The sequence below is a fragment of the Pygocentrus nattereri genome, chromosome 22 (genome assembly GCF_015220715.1).
Source record: "Pygocentrus nattereri isolate fPygNat1 chromosome 22, fPygNat1.pri, whole genome shotgun sequence".
Lineage (NCBI taxonomy): Eukaryota > Metazoa > Chordata > Actinopteri > Characiformes > Serrasalmidae > Pygocentrus > Pygocentrus nattereri.
This window is the reverse complement of record NC_051232.1, coordinates 17,899,290-17,916,271: the sequence shown is the minus strand read 5'-3', so window position 1 is coordinate 17,916,271 and position 16,982 is coordinate 17,899,290. Positions and strand designations below refer to the sequence as shown.

General features: G+C 39.9%; 1 protein-coding gene across 2 annotated transcripts; it reads left to right on the top strand.

The window, feature by feature from the left end:
• Positions 1–214: 214 nt before the first annotated feature.
• LOC108434338 (ecto-ADP-ribosyltransferase 5-like) lies at positions 215–10,989 on the top strand. Of its 2 annotated transcripts, XM_037533100.1 has the most exons (5): positions 215–373; positions 667–792; positions 3,246–3,961; positions 9,435–9,477; positions 10,019–10,989. In XM_037533100.1, the coding sequence occupies exons 2-5, from the start codon at positions 733–735 to the stop codon at positions 10,115–10,117; spliced, it is 918 nt and encodes a 305-aa protein (XP_037388997.1). In that variant the 5' UTR covers positions 215–373; positions 667–732; the 3' UTR covers positions 10,118–10,989. The 2 variants fall into 2 exon arrangements, with proteins under 2 accessions (XP_037388997.1, XP_017564872.1); XM_017709383.2 differs by lacking the exon at positions 9,435–9,477 and having other exon boundaries at positions 216–373; positions 10,021–10,989.
• Positions 10,990–16,982: the final 5,993 nt, after the last annotated feature.

The following is a 16,982-nucleotide window of genomic DNA, read 5'->3' as shown; positions in this document are numbered from 1 at the left end:
AAACTTAAGCTCAAAGATGTTGCTATCAGGAAGCTCAATCTGTGATGAACATATGACATGAAAATCAGTTCAGAGAAGCTCATACTCTATGCTATTTGTGCATGTTCTTTCTTGATATTAGCCCCACCTTAATTTACTCACATTTTTGGTCATTGATGAATCAGCCCAACAGAATGGCAGTGGCTGCCTGGGAAATTTCCTGTGTTATTTCCTTTAGCAGGTCAGAGGAAGACCCTTGCAGGGAGTTTCAGCTGATCTCCAGTCTCGATAAGAACAGAGCTTTCCCCTGAAGGGTGGGCACTCCTGCAGACGCTGTGCTGCACACATTGTAACCAGAGCTTTCTGTGAAGTTTGATCTTATAGGCTTGATCTGGTAAGTGTCTAAAAAAATACGATATTCTGTTTATAGTCTTTTACTGATACAGCAAGCTTGTGGCCAGTTCTGGTTGATAGTCCAAGTTGTTCTCCTATTGTTTCAGTTGTTTGGAAATCATTGAGTATTTTTTGCATTGTTTTTTCATAGAAACCTTTTTTTTAATCAAATTGACTTTGTAATAGAAACTATTAGTGACAGCATTTGTGCAAGAAAGCCATTCTCTGAGATACGTTTGACATGATTATGGTATATTCATAATGTTGTCTTATCTCACTTTCTGTGTTTAACAGCTCTTCTATGCAAGTATTTCCTGTGTTCATTTTGGCACGGCAAAGGCGAGCGGGATAACTGACAGAATGGAATGTTGGAGTGTGAATCCTTTTCTCCTGATACTCCTTGCTGGGCTCTTACATACTGTAAGCTTTTTATTTCCGCTTCACAAGTTTAAAGCTGCATTCATAACACTCCGCAGCTGTTTTTGTTAACTGAGGATTCCAGTGATGTTCTTCGTTGCTTCATTGTGATTTTGCTGTTACGCTCATTCAAAAAATGAAATTCTACGTTTATTTTAAAATTATACTTCAAGTAGTTCCCCAAAACTCTTAATAGCTTCTCAGATAACATGGTAGAGGCAGAGCCATGGCTAAACCTATACGTATTCATCACAGTCAAATGGGTAAAGAATATTTATTAGTTAGAAAGTAATTAGAATTTTAATTGGTTTTCTGTGAATGCTGTTATTGAATTGTGGCCAATCAAATTCTTATGCTCTCTCTGCCAAGATCTACTTTTCTCAGCCCTCCAAAAACTGCCCAACAACCACTGTTATTTTCTATTTCCTCAAACCTTTGGTTTATTATTAGCACACCAGTGTTTAAATTTGAAGTCCAGCTGTGGTTAAAAGATATAAATGGGATGTTTAAAAAGTGAGGTTTTTTCATGTTGAGTTTTGTCATTTTGTTACTTGCAATGCTCTTCTGCCACAAAAGCCAAAAGTAGCTTTGCGAAAATGTCAAAGAAAACATCTAATGTTACTTCAGTGTGTTAGAGGTAAGACGTGAATGGACCGCCTACGTATTTCTGCCTACACCACTGTAATATGTCCTCAGAGAATTCAAATAAATCACAAGAAAGTTATTTGAGTAAAGTTTAATGATCTAATTCTAGACATTACATATTGTAATATATACACTCACTGGCCACTTTATTAGGTACAACAATTACTTGTTAACACAAATAGCTAATTAGCCAATCACGTGGCTGCATTTTTCACGCACAACCATCTCTAGGGTTTACAGAGAACGGTCCGAAAAAGAGAAAATATCCAGTGAGCGGTCAGTTGTGTGGACTAAAATGCCTTGTTGGTGTGAGAGGTCAGAGGAGAATCGGCAGACTGGTTCCAGATGATAGAAAGGCATCAGTAACTCAAATAACCAACCAAAATCTCTGAGGAATGTTTCCAACACCTTCCTGAAAGAATGCCATGAAGATTTAAGGTAGTTCTGAAAGCAAAAGGGGGTGCACCTAATAATAGCAAGGTGTACCTAATAAAGTGGCCGGTGAGTATACATATATATTTAAATATCTAATTATCTAGACTTTTTATACCATTTTTATGTACTAGACCTACAATTAACGTAATCACTTATTTTGATTTACATAATGTAGCTATGCTGTCAGAAAAAGAGGGTTTTTTCTCACAAAATGTAAATACTCCCCTACAAAGATACCACATGGTTCTTAAGGCCCAATACATTATATTAAATTAGTTTACACTATATTCATTTTCCAAACAGAAATAGGAATTTTTGCACCTTTTCATAACTTTTAAAAAAGTTAGATTAGAGGATTTGTGGATAAGGTACAAATGTTTTGTTCCGTGCAGCATGCAGAAAAACATTTTGTAATGTAGGTTGTGATTTGTGTAAATCTTAAGTAGTGCAGCTTTAAGTAGAACAATAAAACTCCAATAACTTCCATGTTCCATGCATAAACTGCAGTGGAAAAATGGTACAATTGATGTTAAATAACTACCCTGTGACAGCCTCTAAACCCTGAAACACAGAAACATAGTTGGAAAAAGATTTACTTGGACGTAATAATTTAAAAAATCTAAGTCAAATGTTTCTAAATTATAACCAATATAAATATTAACAGAGCCTTATAAATGAAAACATCATAGTCGCAGGCTGGTTAAATACCATCAGTTTGAGACAACCAGAAATGGAGACATTCCTCAGGGCACTTTCTCCTTCCTGTGCGGGCCTATACAACTTTTTTCTTCAGTTCACTCTGTTTTAACATGTGTAAACATTCCTGTATTCGGGCCTACAACAAACAGCTGAAATGGTCCGGCAAACACAGGTCCGTTTCCAGCCGAACCCTGTTTTGTTCACTGCTGGTGGGATGCATTTTATGATGAATTGGGGCAATTTATCTGTCGAGCCTACTTTCTTCCTTCCTCTAGCAGCATGTTGGTGCTGTACTGTCAGTAAAATTTGCCTGTTTTAACGTCTAACGTCTAGCTGATAAAAACAACAGGCGAGCCATAAAACAATAGTGAAGATTTTCATGAACTGCTGTGCTTATAATTTAACCAGATGGGCCTTGGGTTCGAAAAGGTTGAGAACCCCTGATCTACACCACGGCAATGAATACTGCTTAAAATGAATAGCCTGTTTGTTTGATTAGAAATGATCTCACAAATATAATCATTTTAAAAATTTCATCACATTAGATTAAGGTAGGCTTCAGCTATTCCTATCCGTTTATTGTAGTAAAGATTCTTGGTAATGACTGTACTGCAGTTCCAGTTGAGATCTTTTCAATATTTTCTTCTGCATTGTTAAGCTTGTTGTCTGTTTCATAGGTCACAGCAGTAGAGATAAAGCTGGACATGGCTCCCGATGCTGTAGATGCCACCTTCTCAGAGTGTCGTGACAAAATGATGCAGAACGTTACAGCACCAGGCGGCCTGCTGCAGGAAGAGCTTGAGGCTTCTAAGGATTTTGCAGACATGTGGAGGAGTCACAGTGTAACTTGTGAGAAGCAAATTTATGGAGGGCGAGCACATCACTTGGCTGCACTGCAGGCTTATGGGAATTCTAGAGTTCAGTTCCGAAAAATGTTTAACAGACTTGTTCAGACCAAAGGCAGCAACTCCACAACATACATCAACGAATTTCCCTTCAAGTCTCTTCACTTCCTGCTAACAGATGCCTTACGACTTCTTAACCCTGGCAAAACATGCTCCACCGTGTACTTTGGCACAAAAAAACAATATACAGCAGAAAACGGGACAGAGGTGCGTTTTGGGAGGTTCATTGCTGCCAGTATCGATATGAGCCATGAAACTGAAGCTGCTGAGTCAGAAGAAGGCACACTGTTTAAAATCAGCTCCTGTTCTGTGGTAAATGTTGAGAACTACACGTGCAATTCTGAGGAAATTGAGCAGCTTATTTCCCCAACTGAGGTCTTCAGAGTGCAGAACATCGAGGCTGATTCAACTGAAGATGTTGACTATAAAATAATAACTTTAACACATTCACGCTTTCTGAGCAATCATGACTGCTACCTTTTTCCAAGGTAAGTCAAGGATATGAATTATTTAGTCAAATATACTTAATGAGTTAATTACAGTATTAGGTTATTTCATGTTACTACAGTGACCAAAATTCATTATTTTTTCATTTACAGCATATTTCAGTCAGTAATGTAGTTTAGAGATTGACTATAACTACCAGATTAACTGAAGGTTTAACATTAAACTCATAACTATGTGACTAACATAGTTTTATAGAGGTTTTAACAGATGGGTTATAATTAACAACAAAGTTCTAAGCTAGGGTTGAGGAGTTAACGGCAGTACTCGATTTGTTTAAAAAAGAGGGTGTTTGACAAGAAGAACTCCTTTGTTGTGTGGCATGGCAGTCAAACCCTGGTTAATTATATCATCTTCATGATTGTGTATTTTATTTTATATTACTATGCCATTTTACTCCAGCTCAAAGTGAGGGAATAGAAAAAAAAATTGACAAGAGCTACTTCACCAGAGTCAGTGGCAGTTTTTGAACTATAAAAATGTGACAATATAAAACAATAATGCCAGTCTTTTGTATTTAACTCTAAAACACATTCTTTCTCTGAATAATACATTTCAGCATTAATCTATGACTTTGACATGCAGTTGGACTTCAAATGCCTATTTTCTTTTTGTCTTGTTAACATCTTGTGCTGTGTTCAACTGTAAACTAAACACTAGCTCTCCAAGCTATGTACTGTACCAGCCTTTGAGTACATAGTCTAGTACATTCACAAGCGCTATAGCTGAGTAACCTCAAAAACAAACCCCCCAACAAAGCAACTGCCAAATCAGCATTGTCCAAAAAATTTTCAATAAAATTATTTTAGACATTTTTTGCTTTTTCCTGTAAAGTTAAGGTTTCAGACATTTTTTTGAGCATCACCAAATTGCTTGTGCAAAAAATATTGTACAACATTATGTTATAAAAATTATAGGAAGTTATGCCATGTACCCATCCCCTGGGCCCTGATGACAGCTGTGAGAGCTGGCAGGAAGGCTGGTCCTGAAATCACAATGGTTGTGAGTCGGTGGTGTTTGGGATTCAGGCCCCACCTTCCCATCCACTCTCGCGGCTGTCATCAGGGCCCAGGGGAGGGGTACAAGGCATAACTCCCTATAATTTTTTTTTATATAATGTTGTACAATATTTTTTTTGCTCAAGCAACTTGGTGACTCTCAGGAATATATGCAAAAAACACACTCTTTCCCCATGGGCTACACCCTCCCCCATCTAACTGAATTGGTTTTACAGTTCTCTTAGGGACAGTTTTGCCTAGAGCAATGTCTCTCTCTCTCTGAAGTTAATGTCAAAGCCCATTCACCTTTCAAATTCAGACTCAGATTCAGCAGTGACAAGAGGGCAGTCTTCTCCTTCCATCAAGCAGCTGCCTTTAATGCTGTCAGGTCTGAAGATCTCAACTTCTGTCTTATTTGAAACATCATTTGATGGTCTGTTTGCAATGCCCTTTGCAAGAGGTGCTGCCTGCACATCTTATATAATGTATACATTCTTTGACACTCCAGGTTTAAGAATGATTTTATGGACTCTTGGGATTCTTCACTTTGTAGTGTTCTGCTTAGCCTCTTGCTCTGGGTACATGTCTTCCTTTGCACAGAAGGCATCCAAACCATGTGGCCTTACAGACTGGCCAATAGGCAAAAGGTCCTCATGGGCAAAAGGCACCCTCTACCAGCTATGCCCCTCAGGTCTCATCCAGTATCCTGGCAAGTGAGGCAGTTTTCCATCAGTACAAGGGTTATAGGACCCTATCGACTCTAATGCTTGTACTTCACTTTCTGGCTCAAATTCTGCAGCAGAACATGGTCTCCCACATCCCAACCCTTCTAGGTGTTCCTGATACAAGACGGCTGTCTATCTGTCATGAGCCTATTTGTTCTGTTGATGTACCTTGTTGGCAGCCTCAGTAGCCAGCTGTTCTGCTCCCTGCAGATCCATTTTTAACGTCCTTACATATTGCATGTGATCTTTTACTGCAGCACCATTAGAGGACATTTCAAAACTAAGATTTATGGGAAGTCTGGCCTCTCATTCAAACATTAAATAATGCGTAGAGTAGCCAGTGGCCAGAGTTAATTTTTACAGGTAAGCCTTAGTGTATCGTGTGGGGCAGTCATGGGCTGGAGGTTAGGGAATCAGCCTTGTGACCGGAAGGTCGCCAGTTCGATCCCCAGAGCCGACAGCACGTGACTGAGGTGTCCTTGTGTCCTTGTGTCCTTGTGCAAGACACCTAACCCCCCAACTGCTCTCTGGGCACTGTGGATAGGGCTGCCCACCGCTCTGGGTAAGTGTGCTCACTTCCCCCTAGTGTGTGTGTGTGCACTCACTAGTGTGTATGTGGTGTTTCACTTCACAGATGGGTTAAATGTGGAGCTGAAATTTCCCTGTTGTGGGACTAATAAGGGTCTTTAAAAAAAGAAAGTACTACTCTCCCAGGGTCTTAGCTATAGTGAGGACTGTCTGACCCCAGGTCAAGAAGGCCTGGACATAACACATGATGTGATCTGTAACTGCTAATACACACAATGTATATCAGATCTCTCTGGTTATTGCTGATGAGCTGTTTTGCAAAGAGTTTTATGAACCACAGACTGCCCACAGTGTTCTGCAATTCTGCTGCCATTTTGGGACAGTAGAACATACTTCTCAGAAAGTCACTAGTTCTTCCCACTCCCACATGGCCCATCTTGTCATGCAAGGAGTGCAAGGCAGTCTTCTGAACTCAGCAGGCAACACAAGCAGATACACCTCTTCTCTTGAAGGTTTCTTACTAGTCCGGCACAGCAGTCCATCACTCATCCCATCTGTCACTTCATTAGCAGCATTTGAGGGTTTGACTTACCTTCTGGACATCCATCCCCCTTCATGAACTGCATTACTATGCCTTTAACCACATCCTCCTTCTGGGCTTGAATCAACTCTGCTTTTGACGTCAAATCCAATGAGTTCACTGCTTGGCGTGTTGGGTAGGTATAGACATGTGGAATACACATGGGTGTGGCACCTTGTTGCTTCACATACCTAATAGGCAAGTTATCTAGTCCTTCACTACCCAGATAGCTCTCATCCCTGTCGGCAGTATACTCTACCACTCTTTAATGTCTTTGTCCCCTGCCAGGTTACGCAAGAACAAATCAGAATCCATGTTGATCTTGCAGGGCCAATACTGTGTGTTAAAATCATAACTGGCTGGTGCTTCAAGCCAGCAATGCCCAGTGGCATTTAGCCTGGCGGTGGCCCATTAAGGAAGCCTGGAAACTGTTCATAACTGTCCACTTCCGTGCCAAAAACTGGAGCTTTAGGTAATGCTTTACTGAGTTACTCAGCTTCCTGTGGGAAAGGATTACAGATTGTAACCCTTCTAGGTGTTCCTGATATGGGATAGCCTCAAGCCTATTTAAGCATAACCAGGGGCGTTGCTTGGGTATGTAAAGATCCGGGGCTCTGCCCAATTAATTATATATATATATATATATATATATATATATATATATATATATATATATATATTTTTTTTTTTTTTTTTTTTTTTTAACAATACGTACCCTGATATATAATGTTTAACACTATAATATGGAGTTATATATTTTTATTCAACAGATTTAAAATTTAACAAAGGGTGCACAAATTCTGCAGAATGACTGTTGGTGACCTAAAGATACTGAGCTTTTACTAAAGGACATGGACCAGGTATATTCCATCAGTAAATCCATTCCTCAATAAAGTATGCAAAACAGTATGTAAACAATGGATTTCATGCAACTGTGTAATAATGTAAACAATTCACGTGTTTCTAAATTGTTCTTTTACCTTTTATGACACATTGAAACAAATTATTGAAAGAAATATTAATAATTATTAGTGCTAAGGGGTCTACACAATTAACACTCTTTAAGAATTACTTATTATCTATCCTGTATGTTTTTGCACAGTCTTTCTTCTCCTAACCTGTTCTTTCTTTAGATCAGTCCAGTCCTGATCAGTTCAGTTCATTTCAGGTCTCTCCACGTTTCCTCCCTCTCCACCCTCTCTTCTACCCTGTTAAATAGTAATTCAGGAAAGCATGCTTAAAATAAAGCTGGAAACAATATTTTAAATACAAAAGACTGTGCTAAAACAAACTACATCTGGCATTATTTTGCTAGTCTTCGTACTAAAAACATGTGTATTTTATTAATAATGTGTTTATTAGGCATTGTTTTCCATACCGCTTGTATTGTCTTCTCCCATCTCCTCTCCTCTCCTGTTGTCTGTTAGCTAACTAATTCCGAAGCTGACTAGTGACAAGCTGCATTTTATTAAGCACACAGTGGGTTTGATCTGTGTGTTTTGATTCGGAGACGTGTGTTTTTAACCAGCTATCAGAGCTCCACAAACAATGTCCTCACAGTTTACATAGTTAACTACCGTTACCTTTCTCCTTGAAAAAACGCCGTATATCCATTTTCACCGTCAGCTACCTGCAACCTGCTGCCAAAAATGGCTAGAGCACATGTGCGCTCCCCACGGGGGTGGGGGTGGGCTCTCCTCCGCGCCCGCAAAACCAGCAAGCTGATTGGCTGTTTCTCCTGAAAGGCGGGACTTTATCCTTGAAGCGGCACTATGATTGGCGTTAAGAGATTTCCTATTCTCACAGCAGCATTGGCCTCCTCATTAATAGTACAGCTGAGCGAAAAGGTTCGGGGCTACTGGATAATCATTCGGCGCTGAAGCCCCGGAAGCCCACCCCAGGCGACGCCCCTGAACATAACAATTACCGAATTTACCTAAATTAGGCTTCCCCTACATCACTCTGTTGTTTTATACCCAGAAAACACAGACTGAATGGAAAATTATATATATAAAATGAACTGCATGTAAAGAAGGCAAAGAAATATGCATTCCAACTTCAGATGCTGTTCAATTATACCCTCAGATAATTAGCCAAGAAAATTAGAGATAGAAATAACAGGGGGGAAAAGTAAAAATGGGTACCTTTTTTGTTCTTTTTGTTGTTGTTGAGACAAGACTAGTAATTGAAGTGGACTTAACCTAAAGTGGCTACTTTGCTACTTTGCTTGCACACAAAAAGTAAGACTCAGTCAGTGCTGTGGGAACCAGGGGAAATCTGAGAATTCCAGTTAGCTCAGAGTGCTATCTGGGTGACGGTGTAGGTGAATGGCAACAGCTGATGAGTCCTGCTGTTCTGTTCATGAAATGAGAAAAACTCCAGTTAAACTTGCTGAACTTGCATTGTTAGATTAATTAGCCCACACGGCTAACTGACAGCTCTCAGTATGAGACAAATTAGCTACTTTGAGTTGAAGTAGAAAATCCGTTCGGCCTCACTGGTGTTAAGCTTCTTAGTTTGACAAGCTAAAACCACCCTAAAGACAATAATAAAACTACAATGTGTTTCATATTATAAAATTATATACAAAGCTCATTACTTCCCTCTCTCTCTGTCATGCTTACAGCTCTCCGACCCCTCTCCCGACAGCTCGTGAGACATTAAGCAACATATGAGTGCAAATTGAAATAAAATTGGCAACTTTCTGAACAAAATACAGCTTTGAAGCCCTAAGCATCACCACATGATTTTAACAATATTATTACATAGTTTTAAAACATAAAAATATAGGTAGTATTTGTAAAATACACACACACACACACACACACATTTCCCAAAGGGCAAATAACATATTTCACGTGAAGAGCCATCATCCATCGAAACACTGAGCTACCTCCAAGCCTCTCTGTGATGCCCAGAAACATGTACCTGTGAAAATGAATTTCTGATTTTTGTTGACTTTAAATAAAGCTGCACTTTGATCCGAGAGCTGCCTCTAATAAGTGCAACCATACAAAAAAGGCTTTTTCTGTTGTTGCCTGCCAAAACTTAGATGATCAACATAGGACCTTATGGTGTGTTTACACATAGAAATAGACTTGAGCACAGAAGCTGAGTATCAGCTCAAAATCTTTGAGGCCAAGCAAAATGCATTTTTTGGCTATCCTTTATGGTTCATGTCTCTTTTGTTCTCTTTTTTTGTCTCTTTCAAGGCCTGCTGGTGGATCCTCCAGTCCACTGCTGAGCTCCATGGTTCTGGCACTGATGGCATCCTTTCTGAGTCTATACTACTGCACCATTACACAGTGACTCACACATCCATCTGTACAAACACAAGCAGCAACAACACCTGCAGAATTAGGCTACATTATAATATAGTCATCTTTAGTCTCACAGGGCCAGACATGTATTCTCGTTTGTCAGATCATGAGCCACTCCCAAATTCCTGTAATCTGAAGTACAACTGATAACACAAGCGAGCAAATCTAATTAGCGAAACACAATTAGCCAAATGACCACACTGACAACATACATCTAGGGACCTTTCAGCAATGCGAACTCGCATTACAATTGCAGACTAATGATGGGTTAGATGTCAGTTGGACAATGATGATGAACAGACCCATACCCCCTATTTTGAGTTCCGCCTTCACGAGGTGTTGGACTGTTTTTGAAATTTCACAATCAGTTTATTCTGACCTTGTTAAACTTACATTCCCACCTATATTTAACCCAAAAATTCTCATTGTTGTCCCAACCGTTGGTTGCCATGGTCTCTTGTACAGTAAGCAAATGCCATAGCAGTACCCTGTCCTTTACTGACTATTGGTTATAGAGTGTATACAAAATCAATTTGACCACAAATTGATTTGATATTAGCAAAATCTGATGTGTTCCTATTCTAGAGAGTAATTGCAGGTCTATAATTGTGACCTCTGTGTAGTGCATCATATTCTGTGCAGTCAGTATGACAAGAAAACTGTGGTGTTCCGTCTATTTGTGGTGAAAACATGGCCAATGTTCTTCCATCTCAAGTAGGAACAAATATCTAGGAACCAAAAAAGATGCACACTGTTTCACTGTCGCGAGTATAAATCATGTATCACCCTGCCTAATTCCCATTGATGACTACCAAAATTTTCCTTCTAATTTTGCATAAAATGAAACTTTGCTTACCTGTATTGCATCATTGACTCCATAAGTTTCCAACGTTCATGCTGTATCCTGTCACTGGAAATTACAAGCTCTTACTGAGAATGAATGAGCCTCTTTTTAGTATACAGACTAAGGAATAAGTGATTCTCCTAGTCCTGGAGAATCCCATATTTGGCACAGTGTGTGCACAGTGTGACACCCAAGACTTAAGCCTAAAATTTAGCATTAATTCTTTCACCCAGTGGCCCACATCTGTCAAGTTTAAGTGATCCATTGTGTGTTTTGGCATGTAGTGTTTCTCTTATAAGATGTTAAACATGACTTAATTTCTTTTGTTGCTTATTTGCCTCAGCAGAAAGAGAGAACTAGTGAAGAGGACAAACGTTACTTTTATAGATTTTATAGATTTTATACCATATATGAACATTGTGTCTAGCTATTCATATTGTAGAATAGCTAATAGCTAATAGTAGTATAGAAAGTATCTCATCAAATAATGCTCTAGTTGGCTGCCAATCTTTCTTTAAGTACAGTAGCAATATGTTCTCTGGAGTGATGAACCTTGTTTTATTATTTGGCAGATGCCAGAAGAGCACTATCTATCAGCATGCAAATTGCCGACAGTAAAGTTTGGTGGAGGAGTTTTAATGGTCTAGAGCTGTTTTTCAGGGTTAGGTCTCAGCCCCTTAGTTCCAGTGAAGGGTAATGTTAATGCTACAACATACAAAGACAAAATGTACACAATTATATGGTTCCAACAGTTTGTGGAAGGTCCTTTCCTTTTCCAGTATGACTGTGACCCAGTGTAGATGTAACGCCATGGAACGATGATGAGGTGGACGCATATGCTGAGATAAGCGACATGGGCAAATCCATACTCTGGGTTAAAACAGTCCAGGGTCAAGGAGCCAACACGGGGGTATCGAGGGACAGATATAACTTAAATGAACACAGACGGGAAACATCACGGAGGCCAGAATAAACAAAACACCACAGGATTGAACAAAGACCATAAGATAACACAATACACCACAAGAGAATACAAAGACCAGCAACAAACTAGGTCAAACACAGGGCTTAAATACAACAGGTTAACAAGACACAGGTGGCTAACCAGACACAGGTGGAAGTAATCAAGGGCAGGGTCTGAAAACAAGGGGGCAGGACCAGGAAGAACTCAATGAAAACAAAAGCACATGGACAGGACTGGGAGGAGCTAATCGTGACAGTAGAAAGCAAGGTCAATTAAGATGTGATCAATTTAGTGTGGAGCATCTCAGACAATACTAGACAGCAGACTGTTCTTCATGTATTATTTCAATACTTAAAAGATTCAGACCTTCTTAATGACACATAATGAACTCTTCCTCTTTTTCTTATATTACCAATGGAAGCTGTTGTAATGAGTGTTTGTTGTTTTCTGATTTTACATTTTAAATTCTGATTGATGACTGATGATATGATGTTTGTCTTGTGGACAGACTAATCCAGAGCGCAAAATATTTCCAAAGTAAGATCCTCAGATTTCAGCAGTGCCTGTCTGGTTGTCTGAGTAAACATTTGCCTAGTGTAATCAAAACCATTGCTGGGATGACTGGAATGAAATAATACTTCAGGCGTAACGTGGAATGTGAAGAATGCTTTGGTTTAGGGGGTGAGTGGGAAAGCCATCAACCCTTAACAGCTGAGTGAAATCCTGCCAAAAATGTTTCTTCATTGCAGTGCAGCGCAAGAACTGATGGACATGACTTTTTTCTCGTGGTTGACAATATTTTAAAGCCAGGAAGGTTTAAAATATAAATAAGATTGCTATTAATTTATAGTAAAAAAAAAGAGCCATAATAGAAAAAGTTCTACACAACAAACACACAACACTGTCACAATGTTGTCTACTTTCTTACAACATTGCTACAACATTGTCCCAACCTCATTATTCAGTAACGTTGTCATGCGGTATTATAACTACCTGATGGCAACTTAGCAAAATTCCATGGAGTTCAATGCCCAATATAATGGAACTTGGATTCTATAAGTTTGACAATGTACTGATAACATTGTCACAATGTTGTCAGATAACACTGTCACAACTGTCAGAGGAATTACACTTCAACATTGCAACAATGCTGTGGGCACCACAACAACAGGTTCTCACAACATATCTGTGTTTGCAGGGTAAATGTAAAACAACTCCTGCATAAGTGAAGACCATGATAAAACTCGGCCTGTCATGATAACTGGATTGATAACTGCGTTTCAGTATAAAGCTATGTTTAGCAGTGTCAATGTCCTCCACAAGGGGGTGCTATTACCACTCACAGTAAGTAATGAGATGTGTTTGGACTTTTAAACACTACCCAAAAAAGAACCTAATTTTTTGTCATTTTTACCAAATTAACAATTCTGATAACTTACTAAATGAAATGCTTTAACACTATTTTCACCAAAAATTACTAAATAGCAGGGTTGACACTTGGCTAACAGGACTAAAGCGAGTAACAGGTTTGAACACAAAGATCATCTTCCCCATTAAGTTGATATTAAGAGTAGAAGAGTTTTAAAATTCATTTTAGTGAAGTATTATTGATGTTCATAATTTTTATGGATAGAATTTCTAGGCGCAGTCAGGGGATGGAGGGTGTCCGGTTTGGTGACCTCAGGGTCACATCGCTGCTGTTCGCAGATGATGTGGTCCTATTGGGGACATCAGGCCGTGAACTTCAGCTTTCACTGGATCGGTTTGCAGCCGAGTGTGAAGCGGCCGGGATGAGGATCAGTACCTCCAAATCCGAGGCCATGGTTCTCACGCGGGAAAGGGTGGAGAGCCCTCTCTGGGTCGGGGATGAGCTCTTGCCTCAAGTGGAGGAGTTTAAGTATCTCGGGGTCTTGTTCACGAGTGATGGTACAAGGGAGCGGGAGATTGACAGGCGGATTGGTGCTGGGTCAGCAGTGATGTGGGCTCTTTACCGGTCTGTTGTGGTAAAGAAAGAGCTGAGCCATAAGGCAAGGCTCTCGATTTACTGGTCGATCTATGTTCCCACCCTCACCTATGGTCATGAGCTTTGGGTAATGACCGAAAGAACGAGATCGCGAATACAAGCGGCTGAAATGAGTTTCCTCCGCAGGGTGGCTGGACTCTCCCTTAGAGATAGGGTGAGAAGTTCGGTCATCCGAGAGGGACTCGGAGTAGAGCCGCTGCTTCTTCACGTCGAGAGGAGCCAGTTGAGGTGGTTCGGGCATCTTGTTAGGATGCCTCCTGGACGCCTCCCTTGGGAGGTGTCACAGGCAAGTCCACCGGGGAGGAGACCCCGGGGAAGACCCAGGACACGCTGGCGTGACTATATCGCCCAGCTGGCCTGGGAGCGCCTCGGAATCCCTCCCAGGGAGCTAGTGGAAGTGGCTGGGGAAAGGGAGGTCTGGGCTTCATTGCTCAGGATGCTGCCCCCGCGACCCGAACCCCGGAGAAGCGGAAGATGATGGATGGATGGATGGATGGATTATTGATGTTCATATTGTCTGGTGGTTGTTCTGAAGAAAACAACAAAATCATGCAAATTCCAGCAGTTATGTCATAATAAATGTAATGTTACATTTTTTTCACAGGACAGGGGGAAGAAATTTTATTTTTTGAAAAAGATATGCCCATTTTGAATTTGATGCCAACAACATGATCCTAAAAAGTTGGGATGGGGGCATGTTTATCACAGTGTTTCATCATTTCTTCTTTTAACAACACTCTGTAAGGGTTCTGGAACTGAGGAGTTGCAGTTTTGAAAGTGAAATGTTTTCCCATTTTTTTTTATTATTGTAATGCCCTGCTGTCTGGATATCCCAGCAAAAGCCTTAACAAGCTTCAGCTAGTCCAGAACGCTGCAGCCAGAGTCCTCACAAGAACTAGGAAGTTTGAACATATTAGTCCAGTTTTATCAGCCCTGCACTGGTTACCAGTTAAATTTCGCATTGATTATAAAATTCTATTACTGACTTATAAAGCTCTAAACAGGCTCACCCCTCAGTACCTGAGTGAGCTCCTCTCCCACTATGAACCATCACGCCTACTTAGATCACAAGGTGCTGGATTACTACTGGTACCTAGAATTAATAAAGCTACATCAGGGGGGAGAGCTTTCTCATACAAAGCCCCCCAGCTCTGGAATAATCTTCCTGCCAATGTTCGGGAATCAGACACAGCCCCAATCTTTAAGTCTAGGCTAAAAACTTATTTGTACAGTCAAGCATTTGGTGACTAGTCTTCCCTGTCAGGTCTAGACCTGCTGGAGTCTACACTGCTCTGTTTTACTGTAATCTGTGGTCAGCCACTCTTTACAGTACTAACTCTGTTTTTTCTTCTCCTTTCTCTGCCGAGCTGATCAGCTGCCCATCCTGTGCGCCTGATGCTGTTGCCTCTACTGCCTTGATTGGTGCCGCTGCTCACCAGCCTTCTGGACCGGTTTGACCACCACTGAGCTTCTTGCTGTACAGCGCTGTGCAGTCCTCACCCTCAGATCTCTCTCTTTCTTTTGCCACTTTACTAGAATACTTCATACTAATAATGTTTGCTGTCCGGTGTCGACCATAGGAGGATGGGTTCCCCTTCTGAGTCTTGGTTCCTCTCAAGGTTTCTTCCTCTTTTAGGGGCCCGGACCCGGATTTTCTTTCTTCTTTTCTCTTCTCTCTGTAATACTGATTGTTCTGTAAAGCTGCTTTGTGACAACACCTGTTGTAAAAAGCGTTATATAAATAAATTTTGCTTGCTTGCTTGCATTTTTTGTTGATATAGGATTTCAGGTTTGCACTGAAATCAAGCTAAGTGGTCTTTAGCCTGGAAAACACATGATTTCCAAAGAAAAAAATTCAAATGTTGATTCATTGGACCACAGGACACTTTTCGACTTCACTCCAGTCCATTTCAAATGAGCTCTTGCCCAGAGAAGGTGGCATCATTTCTAGAACCTGCTAGTATAACTTGAGATTTAACTTGCATTTATGGATGCAGCGACAAACTGTGTTCATAGACAGTGGTTTTCAAAAGTGTTCCTGAGACCATGCAGTGATTTCCACTACAGAATCAGGTCTGTTATTAATGCAGTGCGTCCTGAGGGCCTAAAGTTCATTGACAGCAAATATTCATTTTTGGCCTTGTCCCTTGCATACAGAGATTTCTCCATCTATAAATCTTTTAATGATGTACCGTAGATGTATGTGCTTGCACAGTATTTCACAGAGTGGTGAAACCCTCCTCATCTTTACTTCGGACTCAGCCTCTCTGAGATGCTCTTTTTATACCCAATCATATTTCTGTTGCCAATCAATCACCAAGTGTTTCTAGCATTATACAACTTTCCCAGCCTTTTTTGCCCCCAACCCAACTTTTTTGGAATGTGTTTTTGGCATCAAATTCAAAATGGGCAAATATTTTTGAAAACACGCCAACATTGGATATGTTGTCTTTGTACTATTTTTAATTAAACATATGGTTTACATGATTTGCACATCATTGCATTTTGTTTTTATTTACATTTTGCACAGCACCTTAATGTTTTTAAAGGTTGTAAATTAATAGGAAAAAGTAATTCATTTAACATGGAATTGCTTGGATCTTAGCCACAAAACATTGTAATGGATGTATGGAGTTAGTGGAAGATTTTAATGAAAATATAGCCTAGAGAATTTTAATGTCAGTGAGGTGGGACATGCCAAAATCACCATATTAGATGGACACAGATATTTTATGTGCTTTTCTGATCATTTAAATGCTAGTTTTTATCATTTTATTTCAAGTTAAAGTATAGATCCCATAATTTTTCACAAAAAAAACAGCATTGACATTATTCACTATTGGTTTTGAAAAGATGAATGCGAGGACATTGTATTTCATCCCAGTGAAAGTTCCAGTGTCCCCAATATTGAATAAAACTTACTTACGTGTTTATAAGAAAGTGGTGGACAGTAACTAAGTAAATGTAATTAGTTACTGTACTTAAGTAGTTTTTTGTGTATCTGTACTTTACTGTAGTTTTTC

What these genes read in the sequence shown, in the direction of transcription:
- LOC108434338 (XM_037533100.1), top strand. Translation starts at nt 733, where the DNA reads ATGGAATGTTGGAGTGTGAATCCTTTTCTCCTGATACTCCTTGCTGGG. An exon ending in TTGCTGGGCTCTTACATACT is followed by an intron (nt 793 to 3,245) that starts GTAAGCTTTTTA and finishes TCTGTTTCATAG; the next exon opens with GTCACAGCAGTAGAGATAAA. An exon ending in CTCGTGAGACATTAAGCAAC is followed by an intron (nt 9,478 to 10,018) that starts ATATGAGTGCAA and finishes TTGTCTCTTTCA; the next exon opens with AGGCCTGCTGGTGGATCCTC.